Genomic DNA, 26,683 nt, shown 5'->3' with positions numbered 1-26,683 from the left:
TGTTAAATTGCCTGGGATGGCCCAGAGTGAGGCCTCAAGAGTTGGACTGACAAAGTTTCTTTATCAAGCCCTTTTCTTTGATTTGTAAGTTCTATTATCTTTTATTGCCCACACCTGAAGAACTCCTTCTGGAGGATCAACAATACTCAGTCCCCTCATCTAAGTCATTGAAACACACTCTTAATAGCTGAGGTCCCAAACACTGATCCTGACCATACCCTGCAAGTTACAACCCACCAACTCAAAACTTACAGTCCACAGCTTCCTTGGAGTGGCAATCATCGGTGGAATGCCATTCCATAGTGACCTTACTAGAATTCCAAAGTGGCTGTCCCGCCTGGCCTTCCTCGCTCAGGCCAGCTGCAGCAACTTGGACCCCAGCAGCATGGTGTAAATGGAGTGCAGTGGGGAAGGACACACCTACTTATTACCCCACTAGCTGCTTAAAGCAGGCACCTAAAAGCGCTACTGAAAACATAGAATCCCTACAATGTGGAAGGAAGCCATTCAGCCCATTGAGTCTGCACCAACCACAATCCCACCCACATATTTACACTGCTAATCCCACTGACACGAGGGTCAATTTAGCACAGCCAATCAACCTAACCCGCATATCTTTGGACTGTTGGAGGAAACTGGAGCACCCAAAGGAAACCCACGCAGGCACAGGGAGAATATGCAAACTCCACACAGAGAATGACCGAGACCGGAACTGAAGCCAGGTCCCTGGCGCTGTGAGGCAGCAGGCTAACTATTGTGTCGCCGTTGAAATGGGAAAGGTAAGTGGAGAGTGGGGGGGTTCAGGCACTGGGACAGGAGCGGTGGGGGAAGAGAAGTGGGGGAAGGGAAGGGTTCATTAGTGGTGTTGTAGGGTGTCCCATGCAGTGCTGCATCTGGGTCTTTAATAGTTACTCTGAAATTTGAAGTGCTTTGGTTTCCATCAACCTCTTTCGGAGTAACTATGAGTGTAACACTGGCAGAACCATCTGGACTTAGTGATTGAAATCGCTTTGTCAGATGGTTCTCAGCCCAGCACAAACGTCCAGGGGAAGTTAGTGTTTCTAAACAATTGCCAGTTGAACTTGGATTCACCAATATATCATTGGGAAACTACCCCCAGATTTGACACTGGGGAGCCATTAACCAACCCTCAATCCATATTCTCCCCAACCCAATGAGCCCTAATTTCATGAAATAACCTCTGGTGCATCACCCAATCAAATGTTTTTTGAAAACCCAAATAAACAAGATTCACTGATTCCCCGGATCCTTGCTGCTAGTTACAGCCAGGACAAGTGCAAGAGTATTTGGAGCCCTCGATAAACTTCCAGCCTTGAACACAAACCCGATCCATACCCTCTACAACTAACTTTGGAAAATTTGAATGATGTTCTTTCATATTATTTCCTGATTCGCAATTTGGGAAAAGTGATGTAGGTGCACAAATTTGTAAAACAGTTACATAAACAGAATAAGGAGTATATGAAATGTTGAGACAGACTGCAATGTAAATCTATATGTCTGTCAGTATAGATGTGCATATATGTAGATCTAGACCTTTCATTTCCACTGCTGAAGTCTGGTTGTTTCTTTAAGTCATTTCATGAATGGTTCATCCAGTTTTTTGCTACCCTGCACTCCTTCCCCCACAACCCCCAAACTTTGCTTGCCTGGGCAACTACCCCATTTGTCTTGTGGTTGCACCAGCCATGGTTACAGTCTCAAAACATTAGAAGATTTGTCAAACATGATTTTCTTTACATATAACCACATTGATTCTGTTTAGTCACCTCATAATTTTCTAAATGTTCTCTTACCATATCCTTAATAATAGCCTAGCAATCTCCCAACTGCTGATATCAAAGAAACTGGCCTATAGATCGGCACTTTATCTCTCCATCCTTTCCTGAAGAGGGGGATTACATTTACTACTTTCCAAAGCTCTAGAATCCAGGTAGTTCATAGAATCCCTACAAAGCAGATGGAGGCCCACTGAGCCTGCACTGACAACAATCCCACCTTGACCCTATTTCCATAACCCATTGTATTTACTCTGCTAACCCTCCTGACTCTAATTTACCTTGGCCAATCAAACCTACCCACCCCCCAACACCAGCCCCCAACCCCTGCACCTCTCTGGAACATGGGAGGAAATCGGAGCACCCCTCCCCACCCCACAGCCATTTTGGAAGATGAAAACCAAGGATTGCGGCCATTGTGTCTGGGAAATCTGTCGTATTTTGGCCCTGTTAATTTCTCTACCATTATTTCTTTCCTAATATCGATGTCTTTAATCAACAAGGTACAACTTTTCAAGGTCTTTTAGAGAAAGAACGTCTTAAAAGTGGAAGTTCTCAACAAGTCAATTGATTTCTCATTGATTACAGTGTGGAATATGGTGTGCATATGCATGTGTGTTCACAGGACGCCTTAAACAACATACCCTCTGAAGAGATGAAGAACCAGTGTCAGCAACTTCTGGATTTCTGCATTACTCTGTGCACTCTAGAAGTTGCTGTCAACGTCAATGGAGTAATGATGGAAAATGTTGACACTTCTCCATTTTTATCACCACAAACCCCACACCAAACACTGGTGGCTGTCAACCTATCTCTTTCTCTTGAAATAACTTTGTTTGGGGAAAAAAACATTTTCATTAGATTTCTAGTGCTTACTGATTCCTGGAAAGATATCAAACAACATTTGGAAGCTTATGCCAACCATTTGAAAAATAGCAAACAAGTGCTGTCATGTGGTATTTCTTTTCACATCGAAGAAGAAAAGATAGACAAAAGCCTTATTTTACTGGGATTTTGTCCAGTTCTGGATTGAAAGGTTTACATACATAAGGTTTGCTGATGAGTGATCAGAAAGGACACTTACGTAACTGCGTACTGTGCAAATGAAAGGTACTCCACCAATATGTCTAGACCTTGGTTCTCTTCATTCAAAAACTCCCGCACCCAACTGTGAAAAAAAGCAAATGCACAGAAGGACCACATGAGCACATTGTTAATAGCTTTAGAAAACCTAGTGAAATAATCCAAATCATAGCAGCTCACCTCAGCCAAATCTCCCATAAAGGAAAAAAAAGTATAAACCCGATAAGAGTTCATCACAGTTACAATGTATGATACATATAACATTCCATCCCTGACAGAGCCAAAACATCAAAAAAGGAAAATCAAAAATGAGAAACACATTGATAATAATGCACCCTCATTCAAAAAGCACCTGAATGCCATAACCATTTCATTTTGCAACATAGCGAGAGGCAGAGAGGGGGAGAATGACAGAGGGAGCAAGGGGCCCAAAACAGCTTCAACGCCGGTGATTTTCCCTGTCCCTCCCCAATGATGCAAGACAGATCCTAACTTCTAAAGTTGGGATCCCTATTTACATCTTTAGACTGATTGCCCCCATGGTAGACTGTCTACTCACATCAGCATGAGGGCACGCCAATATGAATCACAAGAGATTCCACAAGATGTGCCCCTGGAGAACAGGAGCCACCAAATGAGCAGAGGTGAGGACGGCTCCCAGGAGGGGAAGTGGGTCATACCCGGGCAGTGCCGGAGGGTTCCGTAGGAGTGGTGCCAGGGGTTCCATGGTGGGGAACCACCACTGTACCACTTTCCTTCCCCCCAAAATGTCAAAAGGTGGTGGAAAAGCTGGCAAAGTACCAGCCGACCATGCTCCACTCTTCCCACCTGAGCTGACGCTTTGGGAAAAAAAATGATAAAATTCCACCCAGTGTTTCTGGTACACCTAACCCGCACATCTCTGGACTGTGGGAGGAAACCAAGCATCCGGAGGAAACCCACACAGATACGAGGAGAATGTGCAAACTCCACACAGACAGTGACCCAATGCTGTATGTATCACACACTGTAGCTGTGGTGTATGCATCAAGAAGTAGTGCATGTAAATTCTATATTAATTCCACAGATTTTTATAAAGTCAGGAAAATCGAAGAATCGTAAATTAGATATTTCCTTGTCAGGGAAAAAAGTTACTAAAGTAAAGTTTATTTTATTAGTCACAAATAGGTTTCCATTCACACTGCAATGAAGTTACTGTGAAAATCCCCTAGTCGCCACACTCCAGCACCTGTTCAGATGCACTGAGGGAGAATTCAGCATGGCTGATCCACCTAACCCACACATCTTTGGACTGTGGGAGGAAACCAGAGCATCCAGAGGAAACCCACACAGACACAGGGAAAACGTGAAACTCCACACAGACAGTGACCCAAGCTGGGAATTGAACCCGGGTCCCTGGCACTGTGAGGCAGCAGTGCTAACCACTGTGTCACCATACTGAACTGAACGCAAGTCCTAACCAGCAGGTTATAAAATCTTCAACTCAAAAATGTAAACTGAAGTGGTGTGGGGGTGGGGGGGAAGAAGTTAACTTTATGGTGACAAAAACAGTGGAAAGCAACTATTTCATTCGCTCCATTTTAAACCAGTAAACATTTTGAGCCAATTTATTTTGAGTTTAAGCTAGTTTTATCCACTGGGATGTTGACAATCAAGCTAATTTTGTTCATAGTCCCTAAACAGATTTTAATTTGAGCTGATTCTTTGTTGTTAGTACCCACGATGATTGTAAATCTGCATCCAGTGGGGGTTGAAACACAATTAATTTTACTTACAGTCTGCTAACAGCCCCCAGTGTTAGCAAACATTCATTCGCTTATCCGCCGTGCTAACATTATTTTTTCTTATTGGTCAAACACTTCAGTCTGGTGGCAGCAGTTTTAGTGCTACAAGATGAAGTATTAGAAGAAGGTGACTTTTCTCTCCCCCTCCATTTAAAAGGCAAGGAAGGATACCATGGGAAAAGAGGAATTCTACATCTGGTAATATTTACCTTTGTCAAATTCCAACATGGTTAGATGGGAGATTTAGTCTCAGACAATAGAGGAAGTTCAATTTCAGAGAGCGCTTTGGGTTTACTTTTTGCAATTTACAGGCTGGTGTTTACATTGCAACAAAATATGCAGGTTTTGTGCATTTAGCAACATTCCTGCTGCTCCAATTAATAATGTATACACACAATGCGTGACATACATTTATGTCTCTTGCTAAGGTTTTTCCAGTAAGTTTACTAATTATAGAATTCATTTCAAACACTACTGTTGAAGGAGGAGGCATACACAATGCCTGACCGAAATAACATACTAAGTCACAGAGCAGCAGACAGATCCCACAATTCCCCCACATGCTGAAATTCCTGTTTGAATTGTTTTGTAAGGGGAAGAAACTGAGCTTTTTCACAAGGTGAGGGGAAAAACAAATGTCAAAAATCAAAGGATAGGCAGCCCTTTATACGTCCGAACAGCAGCGGTCTGCAAGTAGATAGCTGGCCAGCCTCGAGACCCAAGAATGATGCATAGTCTACGGGCAAAAGATTATTTGGTGATGGCGGTACCATGTTCTAAATTAATCCAGAGACAAATGTTCACATGTTAAACAGTATTCCTGAGCTTTTACTGAGAAGGAGCCTTCTAAATCAATTTTCACATTAAGCATCTGGAGACACAGGTATGCTGCATTCAGCTGAGGAGATTCCAGAAAGGAGCACTTTCATTACAATTCTGAAATCCCAGGTGGGGAAGGAGACTTGGCGATCAGACAGCATTTCCAGAAGTGGCAGCAGCAGGGAGGCTCAGCTGATTTTAGCATCAGGGTATCGTTAACATGCTGCATACCCAATCAAAAAGCCAGAAAATTGGCAGGAAGCAGTTGGCCAGTCACTGAAGTGGGCATCAGGATGATGGCACGGTGGGTCCAGACAAGCAGGATAAGGTCAGTGTCTCTGAGGCAGGGGGTGAAAGGGCAGGGCAGGCGTCAGAGTCTCCTGCTCACCACGGAACAAACTCATTTCTTCTGGAGCAGTCGACTGCTCCCAGCAGATTTGGCCTGACAGGGAAATCACAACTGCTCCTCCACTCATTCTTCAAGTTAACATAGGAGATTGGACCTGAACATCACTGGGGCCTGATCAATGCATCTACAGAGAATGCCACAAGCTTTATGAGGGTGAGTTTGCTGCCTGTGATTTAAAATTACAATTGGCCAGTAAGGGAGGGAAAGACGTGGGCAAGTTCCCTGCCCAATTTTAGCTAGTGTTGCTCTTCACCCAGTCATTCTCTTGATATGGCTGTTTCTGCACTTCTTAAAATCCAGGGGACACAAATCTGACCTTGACTCATGCCCAAGTGGTTTAACCATACCTCACCAGCTTAGGATGCACCAAATCAAGCTCTACTGGGCCTCAATGCACATTACCCTCAGATTATTCTCAAGAGCATTTATAATCTCCAGCATAATTTCTCGAATCATTTGACTCTCTCTAGCCTCACTTCCAACAATCAATTACCTTTGTATTTCTTTGTCAGCAATGGCCAGAATTCTCTTGCAGAAGGAGAGGTTGTCTTTGCAAAGTGGTGGAGGCTTGGGTCTTGGAAGTCCGAGCCCCAATCCCGCCACTTTTGGTTCTAATATGCACATCTGTCATTCACAGAGGCAACAGTACATTTGAAAGTGCAGTCACCTCAATCAGATCTGATTTTGGCTATTGTAATATCCAAAACATGATTTCTGCACTTTAGATCCAGTGGGAAGAAGTCCAAAGCTGCTCGAGATCTTTTGAAGAGGTAAGGCATCCTTTTGGGTACGGTCGTGGGACGCCTTTGGAGAGGTCATGGGCCCATTGAGAGAAATAAACTTATCTTTGGGATTGTTAAAATTTCACAAGGTGCCTAAAAAATGCTTAAACTCATTGGAACTGTCGAGAACTGTCAAGCATATATAAATGGCGAGACATTTATACAAGAAAAAAACTGCAGTGTTTAGAAAATAAGATCAACCACTTTGAACACATTTTTTGCCACTTCTCTTACATCTCTGTCTGGCTCAGCATCATTTTTTTTTTGCTTGTGAAATCCCTTCGAGCAGTTTTTTACATTAAAGTCACTACATAAGAGCATGAATTTGCTGCTGTAAAATGCTTGCAATTCAAAATCTTACCATAGGTCTGTAAGCGGAAAGGAAGAGATGGGAAGTGAGGAGGGAGATCAGTAGTGAACTTGTCATGAAATAATCCTCTTGAAGCTGAAATGTATAACCTGGAATCGAGGGAATTATGTATCCTGTTGGAACATTGGTGGTGACCCCTGTACATTAGCCAACTTATCCCTAGCAAGTGTCTTGTATCCATCATTAGTGCTCAGGAGTATGACAATGCCAGACCTATGTAGTGTATAATTATGAGTTATTATCTGAACCTTCTGGAGCCTGGGCCTTTGTGAACCACCCTGATTTAGCAGCCCTAGATGCTGACATATTTACAACTGCACATGAATGTTTCTTATGCTTCTGTCTAGAGTGATGTGGTTTGGAACGACCTTCATGCACTACTGTGCTTTATTGTATGTTATGACTAATTCTTGGACCCGACTCCCAAATAGGTAACCGCCTTTGTAAAGCAAATATGTCTATTTATACTGAACATGTCAAAAGTCTGCATATCCCTTACTGGAAGACATGAGTCCAGAATTGTTCACTGTGCTAGCTGTAACTCAAATAGTTGCATAACAGGGGGCACAGGTTCAAGGTGAGAGGGGAAAGTTTAAAGGAGATGTGTGGGGGAAGTTTATCAAGCAGAGAATGTCACCAGAGGAGGTGGTGGAAGCAGGCACATTACCAACATTCAGGTGGCATCTGGATGGGTCCATGAATAGGGAGGGAAAAGTGGGTTGATAAGTTTTTGATAAGCGAGGGGATTAAGGGTTATGGAGAGAGGGCGGGAATGTGGAACTGAGCCACGACAGATCAGCCATGATCTTATTGAATGGCGGGGCAGGCTCGAGGGGCTAGATGGTCTACTCCTGCTCCTATTTCTTATGTTCTTATGATACAGACTGAGTAAGAAGGGCAGAGGTTTTTTATTTTAGTTAGGGCATCATGATCGGCACAGTCTTGAAGGGCCAGAGGACTTGTTCCTGTGCTGCGCATTTCTTTGTTCTAACATAGGAACATAGCAATGTAAGGAGCTGGAGAAAGATCACTGAAATTTTGTACAGTTTTCCCACGCTACTTGACAGATTATTACCATTGGTTGGGTGGCTTCCCCAAGGCACATATTGTGCCAAAATTGGATAACTGGACTCCTTACTTGAAGGTGTTAAGCAATATGCGTTCTGGAGATTTTTTGCTTACTTTATAACTGGTAGGATCTGGGCCAGAGAGAGAAATCATGGGCATCAGTGCATTGCCTGTTTCTGTGCACCTTAGCCCCCCTGACCATTCCCTCCCCTTTTTCAGGGCCCAAATTAGGACTGTCATCATAATAGGGTCTAACTGCTTAATACAGGTCTGGCAAAATATCTCGGCATACACTATAAAGCTAGCTGAAAGCTCAGGTTTCAGTATGACTTTGCAACCACGGTTTCGTCAGACAGTTACACACACCTTGTTGTTCACATTATGCAACCAGCTGAGCTTCTTTGAACCTGGCCGTATGAAATAGCTGAATAGCAAAACACTTGAACCTCAGAAGCACCGCAAACAATAATTCCATGCACAAGTGAGAACACGTTGAACTAAGGGTGACATATTCTGTTGGTACATGACTCCTGATTCCATTTCGATTTTACAAATGACAAAATATTCCAGTAAATTAGCGCCAACCTATTCATCAGCAATCATGTGTTATTTCTATCTACACAAATGGACTTTGTTAAGAATAATAGCACTCTGCATTGAATGACAAATGTTTTCCCATTTTAAGTTGAAATTAACTACTCTAACTAATAGGGCTTTCGTGGCGCAGTGATAGCATTGTTGCCTCTGAGCCAGAAGCTCCAGGTTCGAGTCTCACTGCAGGACTTGAAAGCCAAGGAAGATGAGTGTTGGCGGTAAGAGCAGGACAGATTCCAAGTCAGCCACACTTGACATGGCGTGAGGTCTCTGAAACTATAAGTCCCTGGCAATAAGCTAGCAATCTGTTCTGGGAATTACTAGCTATACAAACAGTCGAAAGTCTACCTTGGTGCACCACTAGGCATGAGGGGACAATGGGAATGGAATTTTTACTAATGCCAAACATGGAGCCTATATTAGAAGGGTGGAGTACTCGCAATGCTGGAAATCTGAAACGGAAACAAAAAATGCTGCAAACTAACAAACCAGGCAACATCTGTGGAGAGGGGAACCAAGTCAACACTTCAGAACCACAATTTGCACGAGCTGTGCTGAAGTGCCTATTTCTCTCTGCACACATGCTGCCAGATGCGCTGAGCATTTCCAACACTTCCCGTTTCTATTGGAGAAAGTCCCTCCACAATGCTACCGGACTTCTTGTCAGCCATTCATTCCTTGTCAGCAAGAAAACCGGCAGCTGCTGCCCGAGATCTGGTTTGATACATTTTAACACAAATTTCAAAAAAAGCGTTTGAGTACCCTGAGCAAAAAAAAATCAACGTCAAAGCAATAAATTAATAATTCAAAAAAATTATTAATAAAGTGATTAAAAGGTGTCAAACAGCAAAGCTAACTAATAATTTTTTTTCTGTGGCTCTACTTTAATACTTTCTTCCTCATTTTACAGCGTTATCAAGTAACAGACAGCTTTGAAGTGTCCCATTTTGTTCTTGTGGCACTCAGCTCTCTCTGCTGGACATTCTTCCCTCTTGACCTTTGTTCTCACCACATCAATAGCAAAATGGCGGTTGACATGCTCTTCCCCATTTTCATTGGCTTAGGCTTTGGTTCTTGGCCTACAGACTGAATGGTCTCACTCGACCTTCTCCACCAGACCTCACCTTCCCTGTAAACAAATGCTGAATTGCGTTTTCTAAGCTGGGTTTGCCTTGCAATTTGTACTGCCTTGACCAATATTAAATCCTCTCTTGTTTGTAGGAGATCTGATAATGCTTCATCCAGGATCCCTAATATTATTCTGTCACAATCGCAGTTCCCTGCCAGCCTGTGTAGCTCATTGATGAACTAATCTATGCTTCCACTTGCTTTCTTTCTCTTGTTAATATTTGCCCTGTCTATAATTAAGGCCATGCTTCTCCCATCCACCCCACCACTTTCCTGGTGAGTCCGGCTGGGAAACGCGTGTCTGTGGCCTTGAACAGGGATTTGTGCATGCGTGGGGAATGTATGCGCATCTCCCACAGCAGGCACGCAGTCGCCCGCCAGGCCACACTGGAGACCAGCAGGAGGACAGGTAAGTCATTTAAATCTTTTTTAAATCTATTTTAAACATGTAGGTTAGTTAATTATTGGGTCCTTTCAGGTTCCGATCAAGTCTCCCACCTCACCAGGAGTGCTTCATTTCGATGGGGTTCAGACTAGCTCCCACGTTTGGGAAACTAGCGGGAGATCCCGCCAGAATGAAGGGGGGGCAATCAGGGCCCCCCAGAGAGGCTGGTCGGTGGGAGGACTTAGTGCCCTGTGGGCATGGGCACCTTGGCAGTGCCAGCCTATGTCCCCTGGCACTGCCCAAGTGGCAAAAAGGGACACCTTGGCACTGCCCATTGGGCATCAGGCAGTGCCAAGGTGGCAGGGCCTAATGTGGGCAGGGCTGGGTATGATCAGTGGAGAGGCCGCTGCCGTTCTGATTGGGATCAGTCTGGGATGGAGGGAGGGCAGCGACTGGGGCAGGCTGGGGGGCAGTTGGTCCGCCTGGTGGTGTGGTTGGGGTTGGGAGGGGGTGTGGGGCAGCACTGCAGGGGCCCCAGGCTGGCCAGCAAACAGGAGCTTGGCAGTCTGGGGATGCACAGAATGCCAGACTCCAGTGTGAATAGACCCTGCCCCCCCCCCCCCAGGTTTTTAATGAGATTCAGGACTGGGTCTTCTGCATTGCACAGAGTGCAGAGATTCGGGCGAGAAGCTCAGCTGTCAGAGCTGGCACAATCTCGAACATTTTTCCCGCCAATTCAGCACTTTTGGGAGAATTGCCCTCCCTCAAGTTTCCGTGGACATTGGAACATGAATCAAATATTGGCAGGATATTTTCCTCAGAAGTTTGCCTTGCTTTGTTATCACATTGTCAGTAATAGATTCAGTTGCATGAAGTAGTGTGTTGACCTGGATTATGGACCTTTTCTGTAGAAGCCAGAAGCAGTTCTATATTTAGTGAACCTTTTTCTCCAGTCATCCTGTTCTGGGCCATTTGTGAACTGCCAGGTCCCCAAGTTGATTTTGCGGGTGGAAATGTGATTCCCGGATTCTACTGAATCCTGGAATTATTGCTGCTTCACTGGTGCTGCCTGTTGCTTCAGATCAATGCTCTTGCTGTCCAAACTCCATGTCTGTGTCTCAGCTTGCACCTGATGCACGTGATGCTCTGACCTTTTGGTGCTTTTCGTCCTTTTAAGCATCTCTCGACTTGCCAGGTCTGTGGCTGCTTCCTAAAATTTGTCTCAGTCTTTTACTTACTGTCTGCTGCCACCATGTTCTGTCAGACAGGATTCTTTTAGGGGCTTATCTATTCTCCCAAAACAGGCTGCTTGAGACTGCTGTCTGTTAAAACCATTATTCTTTATTTGCAGTTACTATGAACATATTAGAACCTCTGCACGAGGCTGGAACCTCTCCTACCTCCAGACCTCTGTTATTTAATCATAAGATTCTTATGTTAATCCTTTATTCTACACAGATTATCTGGTTATCTATCTCAGAGAATCCCTACACTGTAGAAGAAGGCTCTTTGGCCCATCAAGTCTGCACCAACAACAATCCCACCCAGGCCCTATCCCTGTAACCCCCATGCATTCACCCTGCTAATCCACCGACACTAAGGGACAATTTTGCATGGCTAATCAAATTAACCCACACATCTTTGTACTGAGAGAACATCGAGCTCCCAGAGGAAACCCATGCAGACATGGAGAGAACGTACAAACTCCACACAGAGGCCAAGATTGAACCCGGGTCCCCGGAGCTGTAAGGCAGCAGTGCTTGCCACTGTGCCACCCATCTCATTGCTGGCAACGGGAACTTACTGTTTGCGAATAGACTGTCATGTCACAACACTGACGACACTTTGGAAACAAATCGTTGGCTGCAGAACTTTGTTTTTTCAGACATTCAGAGGACTTGAAAAACGTTATATATGTAAGGGTCTTTTTGTTATTTTCACATTGCAGACATTGCTTTCTTAACCGTATTCGATATACACTGAGTAATGGTCTGAAACCAATAGAATCTTCAAAGAGACTTTTAAAGCTGCCTGTGCCTTCAGGACTATATTATTTCATCACGTTACTATCTAGTTTCTGTGCACCATTTCATCATATCCTGATCAGTACCACCCCCCCCGCCATCAACAGCTTCTCATGCATTTGCACAGCTCCCAAGACTACAAAAGAGTCTTTCTGTTGGTTGCCTGTGGGCATAAGAACGGCTGTCAGCTTTTAAATTACATTTGTCTCCAGAATGCCTAAGCACTGAAATTTGGAATTCACATTCTTTAGACATTCTTGAGGATCCTTTCTGAGCTTAATGTGTTTTCCTCCTCTTATTCCACTCATGATTTGAGAAAACCCATCATGGAAATGGGTGGAAGACCCGCTCCCTGTTGTGCGAAATTAAACTGGGATGCACTCTCTCTCTCCAATTTTCCCTCCTTGCTGACAGGGATTTTATAAACATTGTTCTAAAATGTAGACTGAGAATTCAATATTTGGGAACCTGAGGCACACATCTTAGGCAAAGGCATCAGTTAGTTCCGAACAGATTAAAAATAATTAGTTTCACTTGCTACCAAGGAACAAAAAGATGGTTTTAGTTCCAAGTTTTGTTATATGAATTAGGACCTGTGAAATGTATAATCCAATCTCATTCACTACAGAGAGAGAATGACCCTTTGGCAAAATGTTCAAACTTACCCAATATAGTTTGTTCTCAGAGAAATCTCCAGTTCTCGCAGTACTTGAGTTGATTCTTGCACTCTTCTTCTGAACTTCTGCAAATATTTAATTGAAGATGTTTAGGACAACAATAGATCAATTCAAAACTGAAACAGGTAATCGACCTTGCTGACTGTCCAGTTGTCAAATGTATGAATCCGGCACACTGCATAGCAGTTTAGTCCAGCTTTAAAAGGTACTGAGGAAAACCATGTGTTAAACATAGAAAAGGGTATGATGTTACTGATAAGTAGAACCATACCCGATCATCTGTTACTGCTCCTATATAAAGTACCTACACTATTGTGCTAAATTGAAACTATTTTAATCACTTAACATGAGAAGAAATTTACAACCTTGCAGGGTCTACACAGACAGGTGGTTGGTTTGGTCATCCCTGGAGGGTGTAAGTTATAGTAAGAAGTCTCACAACACCAGGTTAAAGTTCAACAGGTTTATTTGGAGCTACCTTTCGGAGCGCTGCTCCTTCATCAGGTGAGTGGGATTTCAGTTCACAAACAGGGCATGTAAAGACATAAACTCAATTTAAGTGTAAGTTATACCAAGAAGATGATCTTGCATTCTCTTCGTTTAGCATTCTATGTTAAAAGAACACAGCAACATGGTGTAAGTTTTAGGAGGTGAGGGCAAGGTTCTGTGTAGGAACCCGATGGCTACCAGGGCCTGTCTGACAAACACTGTAATGTGCTGCTAAAAAAAGAATGATCTTTCTTCCCCAAAACTCCCCACCCTGCTTTATGTTGTTACTGAGCTGAACATGTTTTCTCAGGCCAAAGTAGAACATGACAGTGACTTTCCAGGTGATAAAGTCAGTGCAGATACACCCTTCACACTTAGACCCTTTGTGCCTTAGCTAATATGGCGGCGGCACATCTGAATGCAGCTGCTTTCAATCAGAAGCAATTTTTGTTACCAAGATTTCCAAAACGTGACTCATGGGCTTCACACATTTGGGGAAAAGATCTAAACCGACCAGTGTTCTATGGGAAGGTCAGGTACCCTTTTGAAGAGCTTCAGGTTTTCAGGTACCCATTTGGATTGTTAATGGCAGGTGTTAATGTTAATAAAAGGTGTTTGAAAAATTCCTTCAATTCGGAAACGGTCCCGACAGATTGGAAGTTGGCAAATGTTCCATCATTTTGCAAGGAGGGAGAGAAGAATCAGTGAATTACAGACCAGTTAGCCTAACAACAATCATTGGCAGAATGTTGAAATTTATTTAAATCTTAACAATGCATTTAGAAAAGCATAATCTGGTTAGAACAAGTAAACATGGTTTGTTAAAGAAAAATCCTGTTTGACAATTTATTAGAGTGTCTTGAGGATAGAAAAGGGGGAACCAGTAGATGTCGTATACTTGGATATCTAAAAGGCATTTGATAAGATGCCACATGACAGTTCATAGGCAAGATAAGCACTCATGGACTTGGGTGTAACATATTAATATAGATGGATGATGGATCAGCAGAGAGTGGGCACAAACTGGTCTCTTTTGAGTTGACAAACAATAAATAGTACTGTAGAACAAGGGGCAGTGTTGGAGTCTCAGCTATGTACAATCTATATTAATGACTTTGATGAAAAGACAGAAGGTTGTGTATTTAAGTTTATTGATGATACAAAGCAAGGTGTAAAGGTAAGCAGTGGGGAGGACATGGAAAGACTGCAGAGAAATACAGCCATGTTCACTGAGTTGGCAACAAGGTGGCAGATGGAGTATAATAATAGGGAAGTGTGAAGTTATTCACTTTGATTGTAAGAATAGAGAATCAGAATATCTGTTAAAAGGTAGAATCTTTTAGGTATTGATGTTAAATGAGACTTGGGTGCTCATTCAAGAAACTCAAAGTTAGCATGCAAATATTGCAAGCAATGTGGAAGACAAATAGCACATTGGCCTTTATTGCAAGGGGATTACAGTATGGCAATAAAGAAGTCTTGGTACAATTGTACAAGGTTTTGGTGAGACCATATCTGGAGAACAGCATGTATTTTTGGTCTGCGCACTTATGAAGAGATATACTGGTAATTTGTACATATATTGAAACTTACAAGGTTATGTGGAGAGGCGAGAGGGACTGGGGAGGGTTCTGAATGGAATATTCTTTTGGAGGGTTAATGCAGATTTGATGGGCCAAATGGTCTCTTTCTGCACTGTAGGAATTCTATGGGCATTTCATTATGCCTTCCATTTGTTATCTTAGATAGGAATAAAAACATCAATTGGTAAGGTTCACTATAATTTCATACCACTGTGCTGGTTTTAAAAAAGGTAATGTGAACAACAAAATTGTCTCTTCCTTTATTTATATAACAAAAACAAAAATGTTGGAAAATTCTGTTTATTTATATTACTTTAGTCTTTTTCAAAACCGCTTGAACTCTGAACATGTGAATGGAGGTAGGAAAAGTTGACAATGAGAACTAGAACGATATTAAACAGCGGTATTCACTGTACAAATAAAAAAGTTAAATATGCCCATGGTAACTGAAAACTCAAAATCTGTAACAGCTCTTGAATTGAAATTCCATATAACAGCTGAATGTCCAAGACTCCATTATAGCCAAATAAATTAAGCATATTCAATATCCATTCTAACCCCACTAGTATTAGACAATGGATTCCAAATGGTTTCCACACATCTTCATTTTCAATTATTAAAAGAATATTTCATCTTTTTACCGAAGCATGCAATGTATTTTAACTACAATCGTTTGAGAAAACAACAAAAGTTTCACCCTATTTTTGGATCACATGCAGAAATATTATTGTCATTTCAAATGATCAAAAATATGATCAAGCATCTTACATCACACCAGTAAAGGCTGTGCACACTACTAACAGCAAATTTAAATAGCTTTGCCTTTCAACCAGACACCAGCCGGGGACTGCTTTTGAGGGCTTATGATTTCCATGGAGCATTTATCTTCAAAATGCATAGTACATTTCTTCCAGAGTCAAAGCAATTTTACTGACCTCAATATTTCCAAACAGAGTTTTGTATGTTTATTATCTGTTCACGTGAGCAGTTTATTGTATACCGTCTGGAAGTAACTTTAAATCATCTTCACTGAAGCATATAATGTAGCCCAGCATATAGAATGCTTTTGCTATGCTTTCAGCTCATACCATGAGTACTAAAAAAAATTATGTCAATTGAGCTTTTGTGGAATTTATTTTGCACTACACAATGAAAATGTGGAGAGTCCACAACGTATGTGTTTTATCAAAGGTTTCTGCAAAATGTCAAACTCTTGGCATTCACTCTTGATATAGAACTATAATATGAAACTCATCCCCCTTAAAATGCGAGGTCAAAAGAAAATATCTACCCTTATTACATGCTCTCTGTCTTGCCTTGGATCGTAGAATGTGCCAGCGTCTACATTTAAACTGGAGACACATTTAGAAAGTCAAGAGAACCCAAAGCCAGGATTATTCAAGCTGGAAGAAATTGTTTAGTGCTTTTCTCTCACTGGACTGTGCTACAAAAAAAAACTGCTGATAAAATCCACACAGGATGCAAGAACATCTGTGCTGACCAAATGAAATATTTTTAGAATCACAGCAAGTTCATGGGGCTAACTGCTTTTACTTCAGAAAACAACAACATTTTGTTTTCAATATTCCAACGCTGAATATTTGAACGAACCTGACGATTTTTGCTTGTCCATTAAATTAGCAATTTTAGGTAGCAGACTTTCCAGTGTCCACAGTAACACGCTGCTTTGATCTTTTAAAATATACAAATCGAGATCAACTTTTCAATGCTTTGTAGTGGGAAAATAAAATTACAGGAGTTGATGTACCAAGGTCATCCCACTAAGTCAGACTGTATTGCATGTGAGATCACAATCTCGCACCCTCCTACTTCACAAATCGCAATCTCACACCCCAATGCTAATTCCAGCTTTATTGTTTTCATATGGTTTCTCTTGCTGGAGTGTGTGGGAGAAAGAAAAAGTTATATACATGGAGTTTTTCCAGTATTCATGGTGCTTTTGGAGATCTTCCAATATATCAAGAGGTACTGCAGTTTAATTACAGGATTTTCACCAGGGATGGTGGCTGCAGCCCTTTCACTGCAGTGTACTTTTGTTTCCCCTGCTCCCCAGCTAGAGAAAGCAAAAGCAAATCTTAACTCACCCTGATGGTCTTAGGACTGTCTGCAACGTAGCTGCTGCCTTTGTCAACATCATAATTACTTTCATGGTTTTCACTTTTCCCACTAGAAAGCTAATTTGAACCAAACACTGTGTAAAAGGCCACTTCCGTCTCCAACAGGAAATTGACATTTTTCATTTCCATAAACACCTAGTGACTCACTTAGCAACTGACCATTGAGCTGAATTGTCACTGTCCTCTTCACCCATCACAACCAAAAGGTAATCGGCTGTTCTGTGTCAACATAGACTATGCAATGTGATAATAAACTGAAAATGCCTGCTCTTAGTTAATTTTCCCCACTACTTCAAAACTACAGCAATGGGAGGTACAGTGACGATTAGTGTCATGAAAACAAGGAAGTGCAGTGAAGAGTCATAGGGTCATCGAGGTTTACAGCATGGAAACAGGCTCTTCAGCCCAACTTCTCCATGTCGCCCAGTTTTTACCACTAAGCTAGTCCCAATTGCCCACATTTGGCCCATATCCTTCTATACTCATCTTACCCATATAACTGTCTAAATGTGTTCTAAAAGACAGAATTGTACTCACCTCTACTACTGCCTCTGACAGCTCATTCCAGACACACACCCTCTGAATGAAAAAATTGCCCCTCTGGATCCTTTTGCTCTTTCCCCTCTCACCTTAAACTTATGCCCTTTAGTTTTAGGCTCTCCTACCTTTGGGAAAGGATATTGACTACCTACCTTATCTATGCCCCTCATTATTTTATAGACCTCTGAAAGTTCACCCCAAGCCTCCTGTGCTCCAGGGAAATAAGTCCCAGTCTATCCAGCCTCTCCTTGTAACTCAAACCATCAAGTCCCAGTAGCATCCTTGTAAACCTTTTTCTGCATTCTTTCTAATTTAATAATATTCTTTCTATAATAGGGTGACCCGAACTGTACACATTATTCCAAGTGTGGCCTTACCAATGTCTTGTATAACTTCAACAAGACATTCCAACTCCTATATCAGTGTTCTAACCAATGAAACCAAGCATGCCAAATGCCTTCTTCACCACTCTGTCCACCTGTGACTCCACTTTCAAGGGGCTATGAACTTGTACCCCTACATCTCTTTGTTCTATAACTCTCCCCAACACCCTACTATTAACTGAGTAGGTTCTGCCCTGATTTGATCTACCAAAATGCATCACCTCACATTTATCTGAATTAATCTCCATCTGCCATTCTCCAACCTACTGGCCCAATTGATCAAGATCCCGTTGCAATCCTAGATAAACTTCTTCACTGTCCACTTTGCCACCAATCTTGGTGTCATCTGCAAACTTACTAATGATGCCTCCTACATTTTCATCCAAATCATTAATATAAATGACAAATAAACAGTGGACCCCGCACTGATCCTTGAGGCACACCACTGATCACAGGCCTCCAGTTTGGAAAAACAATCCTCTACAACCATCCTCTGTCTTCTGTTATCAAGATGTGGAGATGCCAGCGTTGGACTGGGGTAAACAGCAAGAAGTCTCACAACACCAGGTTAAAGTCCAACAGGTTTACTTGGCAGCACAAGCCACTAGTTTTCAGAGTGCTGCTCTTTCATCAGGTAAGTGGGAGTTGTGTTCACAAACAGGGCATATAAAGGCACAAACACAATTTACAAAATAATGGTTGGAATGTGAGTCTTTACAGGTAATCAAGTCTTAAAGGTACAGACAATGTGAGTGGAAAGAGGGTTAAGCACAGGTTAAAGAGATGAGTATTGTCTCCAGCCAGGACAGTTAGTGAGATTTTGCAAACCCAGGCAAGTTGTAGGAGTTACAGATAGTGTGACATGAACCCAAGATAATGGTTGATGATTGGCGTCCTCAACTGGGATCTTGGGTTCATGTCACACTGTCTGTAACCCCCATGACTTGCCTGGGCTTGCAAAATCTCACTAACTGTCCTGGCTGGAGATAATACACATCTCTTTAACCTGTGCTTAATGCTCTCTCCACTCACATTGTCTGCACCTTTAAGACTTGATTACCTGTAAAGACTCACATTCCAACCATTATTTTATAAAGTGAGTTGTATCTTTACATGCTCTGTTTGTGAATAGAACTCCCACTTACCTGATGAAGGCGCAGAACTCCAAAAGCTAGTAGCTTTTGCTACCAAATAAACCTGTTGGACTTCTTGTTGGACCTGGTGTTGTGAGACTTCTTATTCTGTTATGAAGCCAATTTTGTATCCATTTGGCTACCTCACCCTGCTTCCCGCGAGACTTAACCTTGTGCAACAACCAACCATGCGGTACCATGTCGAAGGCCATGTGAAAGGTCGTGCAGACAGCATGAGGCCGTGTACTGCCCTCATCTACCTTCTTGGTTACCCTTCAAAAAACTCAAATGATTTTCCACTCACAAGTCCATGCTGACTGTCCCTAATCAGTCCTTGCCTCTCTAAATGCCTGTAGATCCTGTCTTTCAAAATACCTTCCAACAATTTACCCACTACAAACATTAGGCTCACCGGCCTGTAGTTCCCAAGCTTTGCCCTGCAGCCCTTTTTAAACAAAGGCACAACATTTGCTATCCTCCAATTTTCAGGCTGTCGATGATTCAAATATCTCTACTAGGGGACCCGCAATTTCCTCCCTAGCCTCCCACAACGTTCTGGGATACACCTCATCAGGTTCCGGGGATTTATCTACCTTGATGCGCTTTAAGACTTCCAGCATCTCCTTCCCTGTAATATGTACGCGCCTCAAGACATCACTATTTATTTCCCCAAGTTCCCTAACATCCATGCCTTTCTCAACAGTAAATACGGATGAGAAATATTCATTTAGGATCTCACCCATCTCTTGAGGATTCACACCTTGTCGATCATTAAGAGGCCCTACTCCCTCCCTAGTTACTCTTGTGCTCTTTATGTATTTGTAGAACCTGTTTTTCTTTTGGCGATATTATTGTCATATTTCTCATACTGGAAGACAAACTGTTGGAGTTGTATGTATGGCAATTGGAGTAAGAGACAGGGTGACTGCAAGAATCTAAACTAACAGTAAGACATGCTTTTGATATGGTAATGAACCAAGCAGAACTTCAATCGGGATTTTACATTAGGCAATAACAGGAATAAATTTGAATGGGTTGTTCTACTTCAAAGGGGAACATATGCAGTTTATAAAAAGGTGCAAGTAAAGATGGAATAAGTTTACTTTTTTTTAAATCCTAAAAACTAAAGAAATAAATTTAATAAATTCTAGGAAGAAAGAATTATAAAGAGACATTGGAGAGATCAAAGGGAAAGAACATATTTAAGAAAATACTGAAGCATATGTGAGGAAGTAGCTGCTGAGATCTCCCAGAAAGCAGCAGGATAGCTGACCAGAAAATGGAAGCTTCCAGAAAACCATCTGCCATCACCCTCAGAGGACACCACCAAGAGAAAATAAAAGCATCGTTTGGTAACAGTTACTGGAATTCCACAGATTTTAAAATCTATAAGGATGGTTGCTGAACAGAAAAAGGAAGGTAATTTGATGGTAGTTGAAGATCTTTTGGAACTGTTTTAAGGTACCCTTTACTGTGTGAAGCTAATTTTTGTGTTTAAGTGTTATCCTTTTCTTTATTTGTTCATAAATATTTCCTGTACTATAAAATCATCACAATTAGTCAGGGATGTCATTTCCTGAGTTCAGAACCTCTCCTCATACTATACAAATTGCAAAAACTCTTTTAGCAGTTGTTTCAAGTTTCCCTTTGGGATTTGAGCAGCTCAGCATTTATCATCAACCCTGTCGTAACATTAATGTGAAGCAAGCAGTTAAGTAAGACGCACTGAGAAGCTTATCATGTTACGGCTTAACACTTTTTTAACATTCACTGCATGACAAAAATATGAACTTGAACGAAACAAGAACTCTCCAAGGTTTAAAAAAAGGAATGAGATGAACTAATTGGGAATGTAAATACTTATAAGTATTCCTTACCTTTCTGGTTACAGCTGGATCAAGATAACCTTTCAATTTCAGAATGTATGTATGTGGAGGATTTTTCACTTGAAATCTTTCCTGTATTGAGAGAAATATGTAAACATGTAGATATGTGTAAACATTAGCTTGTGCAATTTGTCCACTTAAATCTGAAATCACAAAAATTCAAAGAGTGGTCTGTTTATAATGTACTTCATACTTAAATCTATTGTCTCCTATTCAATGATTAAGGCCTTGCTTTTCACCATGACAGGAAGTCTGGGAGTTAGAGGGGGTGTGAGGGTGAAGGCTGGAGGCGATTTTATGCTTTCCTGTTCTTTCACTAAACTTCAACACAGTCCTGGAGAACTGAGGCAGGCCTTCCACCCAGCCCACTTCTGCACACGGCACCCTTTGCACTTGTTCTGACTCCCACAAACTGCTCCACCCTGAAACCCAAATCTGACAGTGAGTCAGACATTTTTAGAAGTTGGGTTTGTGGAATCTGGAATTCTCCCCAACTGTGTACGCCTGATGCACAGGTGGAAATCTAGATCTAATGTGCTTTTAATAACTAACTTTGATACAGTTCACATTATCCCCATGAAAAGTGCCAAGTTCCAACCTAACAGCCTGATATTTTCATTTCTCATACTAAGGCTTGACCTATGCCCTCACTGAGCTGTATTTTCTAATTGTGCTGCATTTATTAGTTAGCACAGAGTTGCTGTATTTCAAATACAATCAAAAGACCAGAACCAACAACATCTGTGATCTTAGTGACTCTTAGTGAACCTGCTGTAGTTTGAATGCTGCACTAAGAGTCCAAGCATTGGATGGCACCAGTAAGTGCTTTCTTTTATATAGTTTTTCCTTGCTGGTGTACAGTTTCATGGACACAAATCTCAAGTTTTGATTGCCAAGGTCAACAGGCTGTTATTAAGATTACAACAACCAGTCAAATTCTGTCCACCATAGTAATCTCCAGAAGAGGCAGGGGGAATATGTAAGTAATTAGAAGCATGAATCATAGAGAACTTTCCTCTCCAACTCAAAGCCAGTGAAGCCAGTTGTAAATACTGTACCGCTGCCGCCAACACAGCACAGGCCAGGGATTGAATCTGGGATTTTCTGGTCTGTTGGGTTTAGCTACTTGCTGAGCATTAATCACTGAAGGAGCTATATAACTATCTACTGCCAAAAAAAGTCTGCACAATTACAGACCAAGCAATTTTTGCATTGCACATAATCCCTCCAAAATTTACATTCCTACCCATGAGGTATGCAGTCTTACTATAGAGCCCCTATAACACAGAATGAGGCCATGCAGCCCATCGAGTCTGCACCAACTCTCCAATACAGCATCATACCCAGGCCCATTTCCAGGTAGTGCATTCCAAACCTCAACCACCTGCTATCCAAAAATGTTTTCTCTAACATCATGTTTGCTCTGTTACAAATCACTTTAAACCTGTGCCCTCTCTTAATCCTTTTGTGAGTTTGATTTGATGGCACATGTATTAGCAAATAGTGAAAAGTATTGTTTCTTGCACACTATACAGACAAAGCACACCATTTATAGAGAAGGAAATGAGAGAGTGCAGAATGCAGCATTACAGTCATAGCTAGGGTGTAAAGAAAAATCAATTTAATGCAAAGTAGGTCCATTTAAAAGTCTGATGGCAGCAGGGAAGAAGCTGTTCTTGTGTCAATTGGTACATGGCCTCGGATTTTTGTATCTTTTTCCCGATGGAAGAAGGTGGAAGATGGGGTGTGTGGGGTCCTTAATTATGCTGGCTGCTTTTTTGACGCAGCAGGAAGTGTAGAGAGAGTCAATGGATGGGAGCCTGGTTTGCATGATGGATTGGGCTAAATTCACGATCTTTTGTAGTCTTTTGCGACCTTGGGCAGAGCAGGAGCCATAACAAGCATTGATACAACCAGAAAGAAGTGGAAAGTTTCTCCCTGTCCACTCTGTCCAGCCCATTCATGACTTTAAATCTCTTTCAAATTTCCTTTTAGCCTTCTACCATTCAAGAAAAACAGTCCCAACCTTCCAATCTATCCTCATAATTGTGGTTTCTTATTCCTGGAACCATTCTTGTAAACCTCTTCTGCATCCATGAATAACAAAAACTATTTTAATAAAGCGGTTATGTGTACAGTTAACTTACGGCAGAGATTCTGCAATGGAAGTATACTGTGTGGGTATCCTTATTTAACAGCACTATCACACATGAAGCATGAGGTGTATCTAATCAGAGATCTGCAGGCAGACAATTGGTGATAAAAGTTCCATTTTCTATACTGATATCCATCATTTCTGCAAGACCCAAAATCTAAACACCATTAAAGCACTTACATTCTCATCAGCTTTTTATTCTTCTCCTTTTATCCTTTTTATCCCCTTTCAATATGCTTTTTATTCCTGTGTAATAACATTCTTATTCTGGTATATTGTTGTATGTATAATGTGTTATTATTTTCTCCAAGTTTCCCTTTAGTCATTCTCTGAATGCTAATTGCGGTGCTTTGGAAATTACTAAATTATAGGAGGCAATTGCAAAAACAAAACAAAATTCTTAAACATTTTCCTTTTAAGTTATTATTATGTTTTAAAACAGAGGTGTGTCAAATATTGAAAGTGGTAAGATCTTTGGGGAGGAATTACTAATTGTGACACTTATGGTTGAAAAACCATGGGGGAAATTTTCAGCCCATGCGTGTGTGAGGTGGTGTCTGACAGGCAGGGAGGTGGTAGGTGGGTAGGATGAGATCTAAAAAGTCATATTAGACAGGGAACATTAACTTGTTTCTCTCTCCACAGCTGCTGCCGGACCTGCTGAGTTTTCCAGCATTTTCTGTTTCTATTTCAGATTTCCAGCATCTGCAATATTTCACTTTTCTTCCCGAATTTCTGGTTTGCTTTCAGTGAGAATATTTTGTTGACTGCTTAGCCTGTTTGATGACATTGCTGTTGTTGGACACTGGAGGTCCCTTATCGCTGACCCCCAAATGAAATTAACATCAGGAAATGTGAGGTCCACACTATCGACGTCACTAAATCTTTATGGATAACTTTCTTGAAAAGTCAGCACTGAATACCATCATTTCTTTGCTAGCAAAACCCAGACTAGTGTGTTTAATTCTGGGCACCAAACTTTAGAAAGGATGTCATGTTCTTTCACAGGATGTAGAAGAAGAGATACAATGGAACTGGTTCCTAGAATGAGGGACTTTAATTATAAGAACATAAGAAATAGGAGCAGGAGTAGGCCATCCAGCCCTTCGAGCCTGCCCCGCCATTCAATAAGATCATGGCTGATCTGTCGCTGCTCAGTTCCACTTTCCCGCCCTCTCCCCATAACCCTTAATCCCCTCTCCTATCAAAAACCCATCAACCCGCGTCTTAAAAATATTTAGCGAGGCAGCCTCCACCACTTCAACGGGCAGAGAATTCCAGAGATTCACCACCCTTTGAGTGAAGAAGTTCCTCCTCAACTCCGTTATCTTTGGGAGACTGGAGAAACTGAGGTTATTCTTCCTAAGAGAGAAATGGTTCAGTGCACATTTAATGGAGTATTGAAAATCCTGCCAGGCTTGCATGGAGTAAATAAGGAGACATTGTTTACAGTGACAGATGGACCAGTAAACAGAGGAGAGATCGAAGGTGATTGGCAAAAGAGCCAGCGACAGCAAAAAGCGTTAATTTTAAAACACAGCAAATTGTGTCTGCAATACAATATCTCAATGGGTGGAAGTAGCTTGCAAAAGAGAATCGGATTACTAGTCAATCAGAAAGAACACACAGGGGTTATGGGGATTGAGCAGAGGAGTGGGTTAACTGTATAGCTCCACCAAACAGTCAACACTAATTGGTCTCCATGTTTGCTGTATCATTCAATGATGCTATGCTCTACCTTCTTTTGCAGGTTGGCAGGAGCTCAGCATTGGTTCTACAAACCTGTACTGTCACGGCAGTGAGACAACCGCAACAGACTTGTGCCCATGCTGAGGTACCATCTGGCAACTGATGGTCAGGAGTAGAGAGCAGCTAAGAGAACACGGCTCTCCAAAATGATCAGATTTTCATAGAAGTTCTGAGGCCCTTTTTCAGAAGCCATGCATGGATTGTCAGCAGCACCAATGCACAATTTGCTCCATGCTTTAAAAAAATGAGAAGCATCAAGGTTAGGCGAACTGGTCATAGTAAATTGCCCTTTAGTATCCAAAGATGTGTAGGTTAGGGGATTGGCCATGGTAAACTGCCCCTTCATGTCCAAAGATGTGTAGGCAAGGGGATTAGCAGGGTAAATACATGGGGTTACCTGCATAGAGCCTGGGTAAGATGATTTGTGGGAAAGTCAGTGCAGACTCAATGGGCCGAATGGCCTTCTTCTGCACTGTAGGGATTACATGACTAAGGTTTGGGTAGTATAAAGGCACCACGCAATGGAGCAAACATGCTCCAAGTAGTGCAGCTCATGTGAAGTGCGACCAGCTAAAACGGATGTCAATGAATGGCCAGAACGAAACAGCCTGCCAAGCTTCTCAACAAAGTTACAGAATGTAGGCAACAACTAAAATCTAACACTAAAAGGTTAAAAAGACACCCTTAAGTATAAAATATGATAGCTCCAACTAGAAGTTCACTATCTTGCTGATGACCTCTGTGGCTCCTTCAGTTTCTGAGTTAAACCACTTGCTTTCTATAGTATTCACCCATTGGCATGTTGCAGGAGCAGGAACCCTCACCTACAGCCGGATGAACTACCGGTCTGTCCAATGTATCACAGGTGAGCTCATTACCAGGGAAGAACAGTTGCTGGTTGCTCCCATATCTCTAGATCTACAAGGGGAAGAGGATGCAAGCATCCCCACTGGGTGCCTATCAGTATTCAGAGCCAACCCTTGCTAGGGTTGTCAGGAGTGGGCCTTGAACTCAACCCTCCGGCCTCAGAGGCATGATCACTGCCCAAGTATTCAGCTGGATGTCAACCAAATATTTAAAGGCCATATTCCAGTCTCCATTTGAGGGATATCAAACCTTACATCTGTCTCAGAGGCAGGAATACTAACCACCAACTCAAAGGTTTACTCCATCTGTAACTGATTCCAAATTGCTGATTCTGAAAAGCTTGTGAAATAATTTTAAATTACAGTAGCTTTTTTTTAAAGTAGGAATTGACTTTTTGCAGTCTCAGTGTATTGCTGCACATTGTTAAGTGAACAACAACCATCACTTTAGCACCTACTTAATGGAATCCTTTTTTCGGTAAAATCTTCAGTAGTTATAAGACCTGAAATACTAAAGCTGGGATTCTAAGTTCCCAAAGTGTGGAAAAATGGGAGTTTAGTATACTTACCAGAGCGATTCTCCGACACTCAATGCCCTAGCACAATTCGCTCTGAAAATCTGGGAGCACGGCCTATTCCCACTGGAGACGGCGGTAGCATAGCACTTAGTGGGCCATCTGTCAGCACAGAGAATGGTGCATGCATAGTGACACCACCCCACCCCCCAAATTGCCAGCCTCCAGATCATTGGCCTTCTAACTACTCCCACCCCCCGACTGCTGGCCTCCTGGATACCCCCAGGCCAGCCCCAATGTGTCCCCCCGCCCCCCACCTCGGGC

General features: G+C 42.1%; 1 protein-coding gene across 10 annotated transcripts in view; it reads right to left on the bottom strand.

Moving 5' to 3' along the window:
- LOC145350128 (formin-like protein 2) overlaps positions 1-26,683 on the bottom strand; it is a 231,968-nt gene that overhangs the window by 66,419 nt on the left and 138,866 nt on the right. For all 10 annotated transcript variants that reach the window (XR_013888162.1, XR_013888163.1, XM_080199075.1 and 7 more), the window contains exons 3-5: positions 21,066-21,146; positions 12,911-12,987; positions 2,884-2,967 (exon numbers count right to left, since the gene is read on the bottom strand). Coding sequence is in view for 8 of the 10 variants with exons in the window: in XM_080199075.1 (XP_080055201.1) it covers positions 2,884-2,967; positions 12,911-12,987; positions 21,066-21,146 (242 nt within the window). In the remaining 2 variants the exon portion in view is untranslated. The remainder of the gene's footprint in view (positions 1-2,883; positions 2,968-12,910; positions 12,988-21,065; positions 21,147-26,683) is intronic.

This window comes from Carcharhinus amblyrhynchos, chromosome 11 (genome assembly GCF_965287045.1).
Source record: "Carcharhinus amblyrhynchos chromosome 11, sCarAmb.v2.hapA, whole genome shotgun sequence".
NCBI classification, from domain to species: Eukaryota; Metazoa; Chordata; class Chondrichthyes; order Carcharhiniformes; family Carcharhinidae; genus Carcharhinus; species Carcharhinus amblyrhynchos.
The sequence above is the reverse complement of the archived record's forward strand: the minus strand, read 5'-3'. Positions and strand labels throughout refer to the sequence as shown.